General features: G+C 40.0%; 2 protein-coding genes across 2 annotated transcripts; both read left to right on the forward strand.

Annotated features, from left to right (window-relative positions):
• Positions 1 to 537: 537 nt before the first annotated feature.
• On the forward strand, positions 538 to 6216 carry LOC131220376 (uncharacterized). Its single transcript, XM_058215316.1, has 4 exons — positions 538 to 584; positions 1135 to 1197; positions 2560 to 2661; positions 5487 to 6216. The coding sequence occupies exon 4, from the start codon at positions 5517 to 5519 to the stop codon at positions 5823 to 5825; it is 309 nt and encodes a 102-aa protein (XP_058071299.1). The 5' UTR covers positions 538 to 584; positions 1135 to 1197; positions 2560 to 2661; positions 5487 to 5516; the 3' UTR covers positions 5826 to 6216.
• A 7150-nt stretch (positions 6217 to 13366) lies between these two features.
• Positions 13367 to 14314, forward strand: LOC131219944 (UPF0481 protein At3g47200-like). Its single transcript, XM_058214928.1, has one exon. It carries the CDS (start codon positions 13367 to 13369, stop codon positions 14312 to 14314), a length of 948 nt encoding a protein of 315 aa, XP_058070911.1.
• The last annotated feature ends 4163 nt before the right edge of the window (positions 14315 to 18477 follow it).

Consider the following 18477-nt stretch of genomic DNA (forward strand, 5'->3'; position numbering starts at 1 on the left):
ATCGGGACCGTTCACAGTGTATGAAACGAGATGGATGGCAAAACCAATGTTTTCTTTTGTAGCTTGTGGGCCCATCTGATGAGTGAACGGTCCAGATTTTTCTGCCCCCTTTAGCCATTTTTTAAAGCAAACACCCACAAATTAACGAGAGACTCGATTTGCGAGTTGCATCGAGTTGAATGAGTCAGCAAGTAGACTCGAACAGTCTTGCCGAGTATAAGACGAGTCAACCTCACTAGCGAGTTTCGTAATGACTCAGCTCGAAATCCGTCGAGTCACTGAGTTTCATAACTCCGATCTATGGGGGCTCCACTAAATGTCCGAGTCGAGTTTTTGTTGGACCTTTTCACCATATAGATGATCTTGACCGTTATTTTGTAGGCTGCTGATTGATGGCTAGATTTGTGTTTTTCATAGTGGTTCAGAAAGTGTTGTCTGTACCTTTCTTCATGCTCGTTATAATCTCTTGATTACCTGCTAATCTCCGACACCTCACATCTAACCGTTGATACTCGCAGCCTCCTTCTTCGCCATCCGATGAAAGTTCATGCTCCACCGGCACACTGGCAAAGAAAGAGGATAAGGTATGATGATCTAACACCTAATTTAAGAGCTTGTTTAGTCCTTAATTATCTTTACCAACGGAGAGTTGACAATCCCAAATGCATGTATGGCCCAGCTGGGCATGTCTGTGATGATGTGTTGTTCACCTTATATATTGGGTGGCCTGGAAATCGGGCCCGTTCACAGTGTATGAAAAAAAGATGCATGGCAAAACGTCTTTTTTTTTTTTTTTTTTTTTTTTTTTTTTTTTGTGGTAGCTCATGGGCGCATCTGATAAGTGAACGGTCCAGATTTGTTTGCCCCCTTTTTTCCTTTTATTAAAACATACTACCGGAAGTGAGTGAGTCGATTTGCGAGTTGCATCGAGTTAAATGACTCGATTTGGACCTTTTCACTATATAGATATCATCTTGACCGTCATTTCGTAGGCTGCTGATTGATGGTAAAATTGTGTTTTTCATGGTAGTCCAGAAACTGTTGTCTGTAGCTTTCTTCATGCATGCTTGCTATATTCTCTTGATTAGCTGCTAATCTCCAACCCCATCGCATCTAACTGTTGATTACTTGCAGCCTTCTTCATCAGTAGATAGAAGTACGTACCTCACCAGAACACCAGAAAACAAAGAGGCTAAGGTATGATCGTAACACCTGATTTAAGAGCATGTTTACGCCTTTAATCTCTACAAATGGAGGGTTGATAATACCAAATGAATATATGGCCCAGCTGGGCACATGTCTGCAATGACGTGTGGCCCACCTTATATATTGGGTGGTCTGGAAATCGGCCCGTTCAGTGTATGAAACAAGATGAATTGCATAGGGACACTTCAATGATCCGATGGATTGATCTGCACTGTCCGTTGCATCCTGTAAACGGTCCATGGGCAACAGTGTGAAAATCACACTTCAGAATGACCTGATTCATCCATAAGCTTACCTTCTTACTTACAACCGTCCATTCTTTAACCCATGGATGATGGGATGGTTAGGATTAGGCACCTGAAGTAATTCTTTAAAACCATAAGCAATCCATGATGAGACTTAACAATAACAAATAGATGGCTCAAATTACTGATTGGACCTCTTTCTTCATAAATCATCCTCACCGACTTCACAGGCTTTTGATTGGATGATTTGAATTCTTTGGGCAGCGTTTGAAATATACTGAGGACCTAATAGACGGTCCAGATTCATTCATTGGACTGTCCAAGTGCAGACACCACCAGGGGCTTTGAAAGAAAACTTGAGTTCCCATGCTGTCGATCTTGTTTAGGGCCCATCGTTATGTGTTGGTGGAATCCAAACCGTGCATCTGGTACATTGCCTCATGTTCCTTAGGTTCCCAGATAACAGGCTGATAAAAAATCTCTGGTAGGCCACAACGAAAAGAACAACATAAAATCACAACTAAAGCCCTTTAGTTCATGTGATGTAGACCACTTGAATTTTGGAATGACCTGCTTCTTGGGCTGTCCCAATCCTGGTGGGGCGTGTCTGATCCTATTGGACCCCACACAGACCCGGATTGTGTGGTGACATTGCCACCACCGACCTCTATGAAAGCAGGACTTTGTGGGGCCAACCCTGATGTATGTGATTTATCCATGCCATCCATTTTTCCAACTCATTTTAGAAGATGAGCCCAAAGCATATCCAAAGCTCAAGGATAAAACAGAAAAATGGATGTGGCATGGATAAAACATATACATTATGGTGAGGCCCACAAAGTCTTGCCACCACAGAGTTCGGGGGTGGTAGGGTCGCCACGCAATCAACGTCCCTAGCTACCCATTGCTCCATCTTGTTCTCTCTGAGCGTTGGATTAGGCTGAATTTTGGTCCCTTATCACGTACGTTTGAACATACGTGAGTAATATTCATATGTATTAGCAGCGATGATGAGGCTTTTTCTTTTTGAGTGATCATACGATGAATGATGTAAGAGGTCGAATTTATTTTTCTCTCTCATTTTTTTAGTTTTCCTATGCGGGCGTAGAAATCTTCGGGTCCACTCGCACTAACCCTACTCCTTGAGGACGGGTCAAAGCACGGTGAGATTGATTCCTCCGCGCACAGTGAGAGAACGCTAGCGGCTTTGGTAAGTCTTGCTTTCACATGCAATTAATTTCGTGTTCCTCACTTCCTGATTATACAATGCTCCACATTCAAGTTCGTACAAGTAGGGCACATGGTTGAAAGGTGGGTCCTATTGGAGATAAGTTTGGGGAATGATCATTCCCATGTGGGCCCCACCAGACTAACGGTCTGGATCATGACAAGTATACCACCCACTTATACTAACTCAAAACCTTAGGAGCCACTTGGTTACCAACGAGTTCCATTCGGATAGCGTTGTTGGGATAATGGCAACACCACTATCTAATGATAAAGTGGGCCCACATAATGGACTGTCCATATTAAAGTTTGGCCTGTAATAATGAATGACCCACTTTGAAGTTAGCCCTGCATGATGGACGGTCCAATTTAAAAGGTAGGCCCCACATGATTAGCTATCCACATCTAATGTTTGCCATGGTGGCCGGCCCACATCATGATGGTCATGCAAACGAAGAGCATTAGATCAATCATGATGTATACATGCTACAAAATCATTCACTATTAGTGATAGATCGATTCCATCTTGTTCTCTATGTGAGCTATATTGGGCTCGTAAGTGAACCTAGTATCCTTTGTGCTCTTTAAAATGTGGTCAGACTATGTTGAAGTAGTGCTACTTTGGTGTACATCATCACTATAATGGCTAATGGATTCAACCAGGTCAGAAGAATGCTAGGAGAGTGGTGTAAGTCAAAAGAAAGACTATAGATGCTATCACATGGTTATTCGGAAATGTAAATGATGCATCCAAGGGCCCGGATTGGATGGATGACTGGATTTTCACTGTTAATCTATTTGAAATAATATATTTATATATTAGAAATTAAATATTTATATATACCAACGAGTTCCATTACTGTCTGCAAGGCAATTGAGGATCAAATGATAAAGTGGGCCCCACTATAAAAATCACTAATAAACCAATGGTCAGATTTGGGCCGGGATACTGGTGTGTCCTATCAGCCATGCCTGAAGTATGGGTTCAAAATCTGATCAGATTCGGACGCGGTTTGGCTACTGACCCAAACACCAGCCAGGTAGCTGGGGTCAAAGCTCTGTGGGTCTCACCATGATGTATGCTGTTTCATTCATTTTTTTCAGCTCATTCCAGGGCACGAACCCAAAAATGAGGTAGATCCAAATCCAAGGTGGACCACACCACAGAAAAAACAGTGTTGATTGATGTCCACCGTTAAAATTTTCCTAGGGCTTACTGTAATGTTTATTTGCGCGTCCAACTTACTGGTAAGGTTTAAAAATAAAAATAAAAATAAAAATAAAATAAAATAAAATAAAACCTAGATAAGAGAAAACACAAATATCAGCTTGATACAAAACATATGTTGCCCTCAAAATATTTTCAACTATGAGCGTTTAATTCCCACTGTTTCTGTTTCATGTGGTGTGGTCAACCTGAGATTTGGATCTGCCTCTTTTTGGGCTCCTGCCCATAAATGAGCTGGAGAAATGGATGGACGGCGTGCATAGTAAATGAGCTGGAGAAATGGATGGCCGGCGTGCATAAAACATATATGTCATAGTGGGGCCCACAAAGATCTGACAACAGCTAGCTAGGTCATAGCCAAACCGCATCCATCAGATTCGGGTACACATTGTATCCTGTTAAGTCTGATTTGTTTCACCGAGAAGAAGAGGTGGGCCTAGTGGTACCTGAAAGATATGGGACCACATGATGTATATAGCACATCAAACCCATCCATCAGATGCATTACCTCGATAAGAAATTAACGCCCAAAATCAGCTTAATTCAAGACTCAGGTGCCCCACAACTCATGGAACAAGGTGGGAGGGGACTCTCGCCCTCGATTTTCAACAAGGGGTCCACCTGAGTTGGAAAAGGGGGTGGGCGTCCCTTCCTAGCGGGAGCGGATTAGGTGAGACCCCGGATCCATCGAGGTGCATGGGACCCTGACTATGGGGCCCACCTTGATGTATTTGACTACATCCTCACCGTCCATCTGTATAGAAAACTTATTTTGGGGCATGATCCAAAAAAATTGAAGCAGATCCGAATCTCAGATGGACCATGGTATAGGAAACAGTAGTAATTGACCATTAAAAACTTGTGGCCACAAAAGCTTTGAATCAAGATGATATCTGTATGGTCTATTTATATAGTTATTTATGAACTTATCAACAGCTTGGATGACAAACAAACATTCTGGTGGACTCCATGGCGTTTTTAGTGGTGGGGATTCAATCACACTGTTTCCTGTGGTGTGGTCCACCTAAGATTTGGGCATGCTTCATTTGTGGGGTCATTCCCTGAAATGAGCTTTGAAAATGGTTGGACGGTGTGGATTTAAGGCACATACATCACTGTAAGCCCCACAGTCAGGGGTCCCACCCACCTTGGTGGATCCGGGTCTCACCTAGTCCCCGCTCTCCTACCTGGCTTGTTTCCGTGATGTGGCAAGTGAGTTTTGGACCACCCTGATTTTTTATCCTTTCGGATATTTTGGGGTGATACATCCGGTGAATGTGTTGGATGTCGTTCAAACATCATAGGGCCCACATCTACCCAGTATCACCCTATCTCCTGATACCTTTGGAGCTAAACCCGAATGAATTTGGTTTCAGAATATGGTCTGTAATCGGATCCATGTTATGCGGTTTTAAATTAAAAATAAATAAATAAATAAAAATTAAAAAAATATATTAAATAAAATTTAAAATTAGATCAATGGTCATGATGTGCTTTTCATCCTGATCATCATGGTGAGCCACATTATGTATGATGCTGGGTCCCAGTACGACTAAACGGTCCACTATTGTATACAACAGGAGCAACAAATAAAGAAGTGTAAGAATAAGATGGAAGGCCTTAAAAAGGAGATGAACACTCTAAAAGAGCAACAGATAAAGGAGCGTGAGAAGCAGATGAAAGGCCTTCAAAATGTGGTGACCAATCTACTGCTGAAGGTGAGAGAGCTTGAGGCCAATGACAAGACCCATCTGACTCGAAAGGCCGAGGCCCACCTACTAATAGAAGCTGCAGAGCCATCAGCTACAGCTTCCAAAGAGCAATTGATGAACGCTAATCAGCTTCGAAAAGATTCGAACACAAGTAAAAGAAAGAGCTCAGATGGTGATCATAGTCCTGAGAAAAGGCAAAAGAAGTAAACAGAAGACGACCAAAAGAAAGATGAACGGTAATGATCGAGTAACAAATTGGGCCACTAGGTGTACCTGCTTGATTGCACATTGGAAGTGCATGTGCACGAGATCCTAGCCGATCATCAGGTGGTCCCTATTATGTAGATGCCATGTCTTAAGAATCAGACTGATCTGATGATTTCACATGTGAGATCAATAAAATAAGAAACTGTTTGGATGACGGCCAAATACCATTAATTTCTGTTTTAGCTGTTTTTTCTTTTTTTAACATAAGGCAACGGTTATCCAAATGTAAGACATAGTCATTGTTAAAGATGTATTGTGTAGTGGTAAAGTAGAGGATTGGATGTTAGGAAAACGATGCATATCCATGGATAAATAGAAAAATACAAGTGTGGTGCACTCAATCATTGTGTGGCTGATTTTTGTACAATGCAATCCTTATGATGAGGCCAACATATTGGACGGATTGGATGTGGTACAAACATGAAAGGTTGGAATTTATTCACTGGGTGGACCTTTACTTGAGACCTTGTTGGCAGTAGAGTTGATAAATGCATCTTATTGCATTTCTTTCGTAAAGTGACTTTTTTAAAGACTCTGGCATCCAAACTATATTTTTAAGGGGGAAAAAAAACTCCAGAGAAATAGATGGTATCATTAAAAATCATTTCTAGATGAAATTAATTTGCAGAAATTGATTTTCAAAATTATCATTTTTAGATACATTTACTTTTAGAAAAGTCATTACAGAACTGTTTTTTAAACTACAGCTGAAGCTAATTTGTTGTCATATGGATCTCCTCTTTACCTTTAGGGCATGTTTCTTTTACCTTATGTGTCAAAATAACATAAATGAGTAATCATTATATTTTAAAATATTTATTTAAATAAGTATTATGATATATATTTGGAGGGTCAAATATAGATAAAAGATGAGTCCTGCCAAGAAATTATATAATGATTACAATTTTATATTGGAAACACCAATTGGAATAGTAATATTAGTTTATTTTTGTATTGATTTATATTTTTACATGGATAAATTTAATAATATAATAGGTTAAACAAATAGGCTATTCAGAATGATATACTACTGTCATTGATTCAAGATTGAAGAGGTGGCTTGCTGGGATGAGATCCACACCGTTCAACCGTGCCCAGTCAAATAAGGTCCATATTTGAAGGTCCACATTAATCAGACCAAGCCATTTGATGAGGACTTTTGCTTGCTGAATGTGGGCCACAACTTATTTCTGACTATCGGTGTTCAGTGTTTGAGTGTTCTAATTGTGTGACTTTTAAAATGTGCACCAACATGAGATGGCCCACCTTATTTTCTACTTGAATCTTGTCCTGAGTTGCAAAGTGTAAGTGTTTACTCGTTACCTGTCTATGTTAGATTTAGAGATTTAGATGATGTCAATTTGTGAAAGATCTTTTTAGCGGCCTAGCAATCGAATATGATACGAATTTGAAAAGTTATGAGTAGTCCAAAACGATTAAATTTAACTAGTCACAATTATAAGACACATATTGCACGTATTACTCATGTATGAACTAGTTATTCACCATAATAGCCTTATAACAAAAAATAGGTATCAATCAAAACACAGTTATAGTACGTAAGAATTCATCAGATGCACAATAGCATCACATAAAAGGCCAAACAAATTTTTTTTTTAAAACCACTTAGCAAAAAGATAATAATAACAAGTTAACCGAGTTTTATAATGCACTACACATGTTCACATAGAGAAAGAGACTATTACCACTAACATATGGCATTGCGAGAGAGAAATTCTTGTCCACGTGATAGGAGCAGGACATGCGCGTAACCAATGGCTAACCCGTGATAAATGACTAACATATGTACAGTTTTTGAAAAGCCACAACTGTCTTTGAATCCAAATGGTTATTTTAATTATACTAACAAATACGAGGAGTGGCTACGAAAATCTCTCTGTACCGCCTTAAAAATTTATAAATATAAAAAAGATTGAAGAGCTTCGAGCCATCATCAACCCGGTACAAATCAAATCTATAGTATAATGATGCCTATCATTTTTTATATGATTTTTTTTTTTTTTTTTAGGTTAGCTTGTTAGTACACACCCATGTCAGTACACACACTCCATGTTAGCCACCCCCCTTAGGGATCAATACCAAGACCTCAAGTGTTGAAATGAGGTATCTTAAAGTAGGAGAACCCGTCCATACTAATACTTACGGTGGACCAACTTTAGCCTATGCTACACTAACTTAACTTAGGAATAGTGCAATTTCCTTCCATTTACATTAAGTACTGAATTGCAAGGATGACATTTTTTTTTTTTTTTTCTTTCTAGTAATGTAATTTCCTTCACTGTGCCTAAATTGCTAAACCAAGAAAAACTTAGATTTTGGGCATTGCTATTTATGTTTCAGGAAGTTGGATTTTTGATAGATACTTTTGTATATGCTTTTATTTTTATTTCATTTGTAATACAGTTAAGTCCATTCTATTCTTATATTGCATAAGCCAATTTATATTTGTTATCACAATGAGAAAAAATTATTTCAGTTCAAAAGTAAAAAAGAACTCATTAAAAGGATAAATTTCCTCGTGCAAATCACTTAATTTCATTCACATGTGACTGAATAGATAAACAAATTACTTTAATTTTGGATTATAGATGATCGCTCACAAATTCTTTGTTTGTTTATCTCAATGCTTGAGATTATAGATGTTCAGTTTGGAGGCCAAGCTATGATAAGCTCAGGTATGCCCGTAACCATACACACATACGCACACCCAAATTTCAAGTCAAGATATGCACAATATAATTTTGTATAGTTACCCGAGTGCATTTGATAAATGATAGAGAGTTTTTATCACATCCAACCCGTCCATTGAATGCGTCCCCTCGCTGTTATCTCGGGAAAATAAGCTTGATGCAAAGCTCTAGAGGGCCACAATACAAGGAACAAAATGGGAGGGATGCTTTTGATTCTCATTGGGGTCCACCTGAGTCTAGAAACATCCTTTAAAAAAAAATAAAAAAAAAATCTTAATTTGTCATCCATGGTAGATGAAGTGTCTGGATTGCTGAATTTTGTATAAACATTATGGTGGTCCCCACGCAAGTCAAGGGTGGGTGTTCACCCTCCATCAATGCTCTGTTTTGTGACCCACCTAAGTTTCCATTTGGGTTGATTTATGGTCACTATGGTAATGTTAGGCAATAAATCTGATGGACGGAGTGGATTTCATGAATACACCATATGAGTCTTACATTTTCTTGTACCTCCGGAGCACATCCGAAAGAAAACATTTGCAATCTCAGCGTGGTACCAAGCAGATGTAGGCCCCAGTGATGTATGCACGATATCCAATCCGTCCATAGGACATGTCACCTCATGAAAGTACCAGCTACCCAAAGCTCAGCCCAATCCAAATTTAAGGTACGCAAATGGAAAGGGAATGACCTACTAGAGAATAACCACCGTTGAATTTCACAAGGGCCCACCCAAGTACCAAAACAGCCTGAATCTTGACCTGTGCCTTCATCTTGGATGAATGGCCTGAACACCTCTATCACACGCTCACGTGTGTACACACAAAGCAGGTTAGGCTGCACATGGTAAGCCCTGTTTTGTGGCCTGAGTTTTGGATTGATCTGAATTTTGGAAAGTTGGGGTTCTGTGAGGTGAAGTGAAGCATCTCATGGACGGATTGGATTCCATAAATATATGGAGGGACCGACCTTTTCTTGCGGTGGGTTACAGTGGTACCGGTACCACAGGGCCCACCACAAAAGAAAACAATCCTTTTGTAACATACAACCCGGGAAATTTTCTAAATTGTACGAATCCAGAAAATTTAAATTAATAGCGCACAGGACGAGAGATGGCTGTCCACGTTTAATAATCAAAATGATAGTATATTCCAATACGAGAATAGTATTATTGGGTGTCTCTATCCACAGTGAGGCATGTCATGAAAATGGTTTGGATCACCGAACATGACACTAGATCTAAGTATCATAGTCGATGAGCTTATTTGCTTGCTTACTTTTTTGTGGTTTTTAGTTGAAAATTCCTCGGAACATTTGATATTTTTATAATTAACATGCTTTGACTATTTATATTTACTAAAATATCTCAATGATCAATGACGAACAGAGGATGGAAATTCAAAATTAATATCAATTGGGAGATGTAGATGAGACCTAAAGCCTAGTCTTTTTGCCCAAAAATTCGGAAGCTATAAAAAATTTAGTATGTTATTATATATATATATGACCTATTTTCATATATATATGTATAAAAAAAAATAGTCTCATATGTTATTTAGGTGGACCATATGGGTGGAAATAATGTACATAGTGATACATACCCTTTAAATTATTTTCCTTGATGTAACTTACATATTAGGCCTAAGTATTTTTGTGGAATCTAATAGTTGGAGTGGATTTCTTATAATTATCATGGCGGAGCCTATAAAAATCAAGATAGGACATTTCGTCCAACTATTTCCTTATTGTGATTCATTTGAATTACCGGCCAGCTTGTATTTTTTGCATGATCAGCGTCTAATTTCACTGAGCATGTACCTAAACTAGATTAAATCAAATGTGTACTCATTGGGCCTTTAAACTTTGGTTTCAAGTTAGGTCCACATTTGATATTTACATGGTTAGGACAACCCGAGTAGATGAATTAGATCACATGTGTCCCTCTCATAGACACGTGCCTGATGTAAGTAGAAGAGCTAGGTCCATTACTAGAATGGTCATATATGTTGACTTGGAAAAGATATATGATTATGATTAAGTATACGGTGCAGGGATGTGGCTAAGAAAAAATTATTGTGACCATAATTATAATAATATCATTAACTGACTCACATTAGCTGATTTCTAAAATGGCAGACAATTTTTATTTTGGGATTTTGACATATGAGCATTGTGTCGGTTGAATTCTTAAAACTGTGGGATTTTTTCAAATATTCTAAGCGTAGTTATCCAACAAGTTTTAAAAAGTTTTTCAGGTCAAAGTGCTCTTACACTTGAATTAGTAGTTATATAATTTTTTAGTGAAAAAGATTACGTTGTATTCAATCCCAGAAAAGTGATATAACGTATGCTCTACAAGATGCTGAAAAATGATTTTCAAAATTCGGCCCTACCATAATGCCCTAAAATGATCTAGAAAAATGATTGGACAGCTTGATATAACACATCATGGTGGGGCCACGTAACTCGGTGACGTCAACATAACACACCACGACATGCCCCCTTTCTGTGGGGGAGGCCTTTTCTTTTTTACGTTCACACGCACCCACTCTCGCTACCTAATCCCTGTCTAGATTAGACGGTCAACGGAATTGGATTTCAACTCACCCTGCATGTACGGAGGTCGCTACTGGTGGGTGATATATGGGCCCACCATGATTTATCTGTCTTATCCACTCCGTTCACCTATTTTGCCGGCTTATTTTTGGGAAAATCCAAAAAATTAGACCGATCAAGATCATAGGTGGCCCACCCTACAGGAAAACAGTGGTGATTGGACGCACACCATTAAAAAGTTGCTGGAACCCACTAATATTTATTTGCCATCTAACCTGTTGAATAGGTCATACAGAAATGGATGAAGGGATGGATTTGGGTCCGTCTCATTTGAGTGTCATACTCTGAAATGATCTGGAAAAATGGATGGACGGCATGGATAAAAACATATAGATCGTGGTGGGCCCAAAGAGCACCGGACCCATTGGCAGGGTAAGTATGAAATCCGCGTGCCCTACCAACCGCGCCCACCGACGAAAGCGCGGGATGACCGTGCGAGTAGTAGAAGGTTCCATGCATGCAGGAATGAGAATTTGTACACGTACGTAGACTTACCTGATACTCTGGCTGAGGCTAATGGATCGTACGCTAATGGATCGTACGCACGCACTTAGCAACGGAAACGGATTGGCTACTCCCCTGCTACCAGCCCGGTGGCTGATGGTCGGTGCTCTGTGGGCCCACCATGATGTATGTGTTTCATCCATGCCGTTCATCTATTTTTAAAGATCATTTTAGGGTTTGGTTAAAAATAATGAGAGGTATATAAATCTCAGGTGTACCACGACACAGTAAAACTGTAGTGATTGGATATCCACCATGAAAATCCTGCTAAGGCCCAGTATACTGTTTATTTGACATTCAATCTGTTTATTAGGTCATACAGACCCGAAAAAACAAATATCAACTTTTATGCCCTCAAAAAGTTGTTAATGAACTACGTTCAGTCAACACTTTTTCCTGTAATGTGGTCCACTTGAGATTGGTATGTACCTCATTTTTGGTCTCATACCATGAAATGATCTATAAAAATAGATGGACGGCATGGATGAAAATATACATCATGGTGGGCCCACAGAGCACCGACCACAGCCATTGGCTTGTGGCATGGGAGTAGCCAATCCGATTCCCTCAGCAACTGTACACGTGGCACACTTATATATCCATTTAAACTCCACAAATAGCGGGCCTCAAAATAGCGTTGAACTGCTAAGATCAGATCGGTTGATCCTAAGAGACTATTTGAAGTACCAGCGTTTTACATATTCCAACCGTCCATTGGATGTCTACAAATCAGCTAGTTTTCGTCACTGTTCAACTCTAAAATGCTAGCAGATGGCCAATCTAAATTCGTTCCCATAACTGGACGGCTTTATTTGAGTGACACGTGATCCATACGTGCATTTCTGATTGATTGTGTACGAACTATGAGTACTCTATTAAAGTAGAAAAACCATTTTCTTCACTTACCTATTTCGCGTATAAGATCTGAACATCTATCCTCATTTTGATTGAAAAGCGAGATCAAGGATTCTCAACACGATTTTGAGAGAGAGAGAGAGAGAGAGAGAGAGAGAGAGAGAGAGAGAGAGAGAGAGAGCTGTTGGGGGGAGAGAGCCCAAGTGGGAGAGGGAGTGTGTGTGTCAGCGAGAGAGAGAGCTGTTTTGAGGGGAGAGAGTGTTTGTATCAGAGATAGAGAAAGAGAGAGAGTCTAAGTGGGAGAGAGAGTGTGTGTGTGTGTAGAGAGGGAGCTGTTGGGGGGAGAGAGTCTAAGTGGGAGAGAGTGTGTGTGTCAGAGAGAGAGAGAGAGAGCTGTTTTGAGGGGAGAGAGAGTGTTTGTATCAGAGAGAGAGATGTCCGCAGATAGCAGTTCACTTGAAATGGTGCAACATGAACCGAACCATCATACCATACAAGTAGACAGTGACGAAAAGGAGTCATGGAGCATCAAAGGCTCATGTTCGATCCACCGAGTCCCCAACTGCTTGCATCAAGGTGGAAAGAATGCCTATGTCCCCCAGATCGTCTCCATCGGCCCTTTCCACCATTCTAATAAGACCCTACAAGCCATGAATAACAACAAAAACAACTACCTCCGCGACATCATTTCTTGAGATCTTAGACAGGTACCTGGATGCCGTCAAATCAGTGGAGAAAAAGGCCCGGGCCTGTTACTCAGAGGCCATCTATCTCAGCAGCAACAACTTCGCTGAAATGATGGTAATCGATGGTTGTTTCATCATTGCCCTCCTTTGCAAGGTGGCCGGGCTAATCACCGGCCACAAAGACGATCCCATCTTCAACATGGTCTGGCTGTGGAGCAAGCTTCAGAATGACTTACTGATGTTTGAAAATCAAATACCATTCATCATCCTCCAACGCCTATTCGATCTGATGAAGGTCCTGGGCGGTCATGATTGCCCCTCCCTGACTCGCCTAGCCCTTGATTTCTTCCAAGGACTGGTGCCCAAGATTGAAACAGCCACAAAAGAGAACCCCAATATCAAACCCAAGCATTTACTCCATCTCTTCCACTCTAGCCTACTTCCTACACCCAAAGAATACAAACCAACAAAGCTAAATCAAAGGGAGGCTAATGACTTCAACCTGATAAAATCCACAAAGGCACTTAAGAAGGCTGGAATCAAGTTCAAGAAAGCGGAGGCGGCGGACAGCTTCTTCGACGTGAAATTCAAAGCCGGCACAATGGAGATACCGACCATCGTAATTGGTGAATCCACTAACTCTGTGTTCCTCAATCTGATTGCGTTCGAGCAATGCTACTCTGCATGCACTGATCACTTCACAGACTACACCGCTTTCATGAATTGTCTGATCAACTCCCCCATTGACGTGGGGACCCTCTGCGAGAGTGGGATTATCGTGAACTGGCTAGGGAGAGATCATGAGGTGGCTAACCTGTTCAAAATGTTGGCTAAGACATTAACCGTTTCGACAAACAAGTTCTATCTCTCCGACGTGTTTTGGGAGATTAATCAGCATCGCCAGACCACTTACGGTGCATGTATGGAGAGCTTGAAGAGATTTTACTTCAACAGTTTCTGGTCCATTTTCCCTTTTGGGGCTGCTATTATTCTTCTGGTCCTTACATTCTTGCAGACCATCTTTACCATGCATGCATATTATCACCCTCCATCCTAGGGCTGTGATGATTTCTTCTTCTTCTTCTTCTTTATATTGCTGTATTCGTTCATGTATTGTTGAAATGTGGATGTGGTGATAAATAACGACATATTAATAACATTATTTAGCCATTGAGAAATAAACAATTTCAAGCGTGGTCCAGTTTCTAAGTGGAAGTGGATAATTTTTGCACGAGGAAATCCCAATGGTTGGGCCAACCTATTGGACGGGTTGGATTTCACACACACATGAAATTTGCAAGTTATTTGCTGGGTGTAACATAAATTAAGGTCCAGACGGATGTACTTGAAATCTTGATCATTCTAACAACAAAATGAGTGGTTTTCTACGCCACACATGTTAGATAGCAGTTTACTTTCTAAACAAGCCAATTAATTCTCTCTAAACTTAACCTGCGAACCATTAGCCAGCAGCCGAACCCGACCCACTCAGAATTCATCAAGTCCATTAATTAGAATTTTTCAAGTCCAACCCACCTGACCTGACCTGGCCGGACTTCAGTTGTTGGGCTAGGCCTATTCCACATTTTGATTTTGTTAATCCAAGGCCCATCCCATCAACGACCTTGTCATAAGGTCGATAAGAATAGTTAGGAACCATAGATCAGTGAGGCTGCCAATGGGCTTGGCCTGGGTTGGTTTGGGTCCATATTTAAAACTGTCAGGCCAGGCCGTCAAGCTGTGCCTGCTAGAAGTTTTTATTTTTCTAGGTGGACACGGCTTATTGAGAGCGAAGTTTTTATTTTTTCGGGCGGGCACGGGTTATTGAGAGCCCCGCACCTTCTTTACCATAATTATCAACTATAGCTAGAGATGGGCACGAGGCGACTCAACTCGGTATACTTGACTTGTCCGACTCGTTCAGACTCACCCAAAATCTAACTGGTACTAATTCGACTCGATCTAAAACCCGAATCAACCCAGGTTTGGGTAAGTGTGTGTGTGTGTGTGTGTGTGTGTGTGTGTGTGTGTGTGTGTGTGTGTGTGTCTATATATATATAAAATCCAATCTAACTTTCTCGCCACACCTGACCTGACTTGGTGTTGACTCTACCCGACTCGGTCCCTGTGATTGGATCAAACTCGGTTTGAGTTAGTCCAGGTTAGACTCGAATCGGGTCAGGCATGGTGGACTCGGTACCGAGTTGAGTCGAGTTCAGATTAGGTCCACCAGAAATCTCTCTTATTTTTGGATAGGGTAGGATTGGGTAATTTGAGGGAGAGTTGATTCTCTCTTTGGTGCCTGTTGTTCTTTTCTCATGATAGGCGGGCCTATCGTCTTTTGTTGGTAGGCCCGCCCGAAATCTCTCTCGTGTAAATCTTTGGCTTTTAAATGAAAAGAAAAAAATGTTCTCATTAAATTTTTTTTTTTTTTAAAAGGTAGCTAATTTGGATGATGTGATAGCATGCACCATTTATTGAATTTTTTTGCTGGCTCCCGGGCCACTGTATGAGTGACCCTTTTAGTGGCATTATCGGGTGGCTAATCTAGATGTTGTGGTAGCACGCGTACCTTTTCTTGGGGCATTTTTGCTGGCTCCGAGACTATTGTCAAATGTCCTTTTTATTTACTATGAGATAAGTCAACTGTTTTGCACAACTCAGTCTCTTGCATTTTTTCCGATTGGTAGGACGACCCCTGTGCGATGAATTTGGTTTGGTTGAATGAGCATCCCTAGTGTGATGAGCATTTCATGCATTTACACATTTAAACAAGATAAATCATAAACTATGATTGTTTTGGAATTTTTTTTTCCTATGAAACTATACTCAGTTAATATGTCATTGTGTAACCTTGTGGGGTTTTCTCACTAAGTTAGTCACTCACATCTTGAATTCAAAAAACCAAACAATGGATGCACTGTTGACCCAGTGCGATCATAAACCGTTGTTTTTCTTATTGTGGCTTTCCCTTAATGTTGCATGTCTCATAACTTAGGTTTATGTTATGGTTTGTGTTGGTTCCTATGAGCACCCCTTTTGGACTTGTACACTTATTTAATTGAGTGCCCATGCAATTTATGATTTTAGTTGTCCTTGCTTATCACTGACTATCCATTGTGTTCTAACATGCACTTCTCTGATGTTTAAAAGTTAATTTAACTATGTATGTAAATGGGAAGTAGGCATTCCCAGGGTGAAACTTGGGTTTATGTTGTGAGAGCATCGTACTCTAGCGGTGAAAATTGGAGTATTGCCAAGGCTGGTGTCATTGGACCCAATCATCATATTGCGACGCTCTTGAATTTGGGACCGGAGTCACCATATTTGAGTGCCGAATTTAGGAGCATTACACGCTCATACATTGGGTTGATAGTAGCTTGTAAGTCTCAACATTACATTTTCATTTGCTTATCAGTGCACTGCTCGACAAAGTACTCTGTTGCTCTCAGTCATGTTCGTGATTCCGTTTTAGTGGTAAGTCTCGCTTTTCCATATCCATCTTCAACTCATTTCCATTCAATCATATAATTACTGTTAATTTGAAAGTCCTTGGTTTTCAAGGAAAAAAGAATTCATTGGAGGAAGAGTCCCAACCATCGCAAATTGCTTGATTAGTGCACTTGATACTTGGTTGAATAGATGATTAGTCTCCAAACCATTCGATCAAATACTGCTTTATCCCGACTCTAGAGGTCAATATCATTCGGTTTGAATTGGACTGAAAATCGATTATGAAACACTTGCAAATTTCACAAATGTACCACGTGACCAAATTCTTGATTAATACTATTCATGATCTTGGTCCAACCTGTTTTGCGTAGATTAGGGTTGAGCCTTAAGGCTCAGGACCTAGGAAGGGCCTAATTTTTCAAGCCCAACAACAAATTAGGTCTGTCTTGTACTTTAAAGTATGTAGAATGACCCATTTGGATGCACCTTTAAGAGGGTCATTTTTAATGACACCTTCATTTTGATATGAAGTGTGGATTGTGTGGGCAACTTTGAAATTCATAGCAAACTTCATTTTGAAAAGCAACTGGTTGAAATGGATGGACAGTGTGGATAAAACACATACATCATGGTGGGGGTCTACAGAGCACCAACCAATAACAACATCATATAGGTTGAGTTCCCTCCTTGGAGTCACCTCTATGTACGTCTCATTATCTACACTATTGACACAGGGATGAACGTGATGAGGTCGATCACCATCTTCCTCAAGGATAACTACTTCGAATCCACGAAGTTTCTTTGGACTCCTCACAAAGACTTCTCGAATCCACGAGAAAAAATAGAAACTAGAAATAATTCTAGAAAGTCGAAATAAATTTATTGAAGATTGATAGATGAAATAAACGAGTCTACAACCCTGTAAATCGGGATACCAAGACTTGGAATAAGTTCAGAAAAAAATTCGTAACTTACTATAAATAGTAAATTTACTCTTTCTAGTAAGTGTCCTATATGACTTAACCACGTTATTCTCCTAATTTTTCTAAACACTTTTCATGTTAGACACAACTCCTAAAGCCCAACGGATGAAAAGTTACAATCAAACAAAAAATTATTAAAAATAATAAAAACTGAAATAAACATGGAATTTGACCGTCAATCTGATGGAATTTCACAAATTCAGCGTGGCAATCCGGCATAGCCAAGTTTGTTAGATAAAGTAGCCCTACCCCAAAATCATATATGATACGTCGAGTAACTCATTCTAGTTTGCGAGATATGCCTGTTTTAAGGTTCTGATGGTCTTTATGACTTCTACTTCCTTTCGGGCCTTCTCTGGTCCATCTTGAACATAAAAGTGTCCACGACCCGCTCTACATCACTGTCCATCCATTTTTCCAACTCATTTTTTAGCATTAGACCAAAATTGAATCATATCCAAAGCATAAGAGTGGACCGCCACAGAAAATAGTGGGGATAATGACGCCTACCAGTGAAACCTTTTGAGGGACTAAGGTGATGTTTATTTTTCACACTCATCATTACTTTTTTTTTCTTTAATTATTTTCTCAAGGAATCCTCTCCGTAAAACAGGCCCTACAGAGCACCTCTATAGAGCATATAAGTATAGATGTTTAGGGAATTCAAATCATCTATGTGGTCCATTGAACCATTAATGGGCCGCCATAGCAAAAACCACATAATTATAGCTTTTCAGTTCAAAGTGAGAAGTGAAAATTATATAAGAGATGAGGTTGTTATGGG

This window comes from Magnolia sinica, chromosome 12 (genome assembly GCF_029962835.1).
Source record: "Magnolia sinica isolate HGM2019 chromosome 12, MsV1, whole genome shotgun sequence".
NCBI classification, from domain to species: Eukaryota; Viridiplantae; Streptophyta; class Magnoliopsida; order Magnoliales; family Magnoliaceae; genus Magnolia; species Magnolia sinica.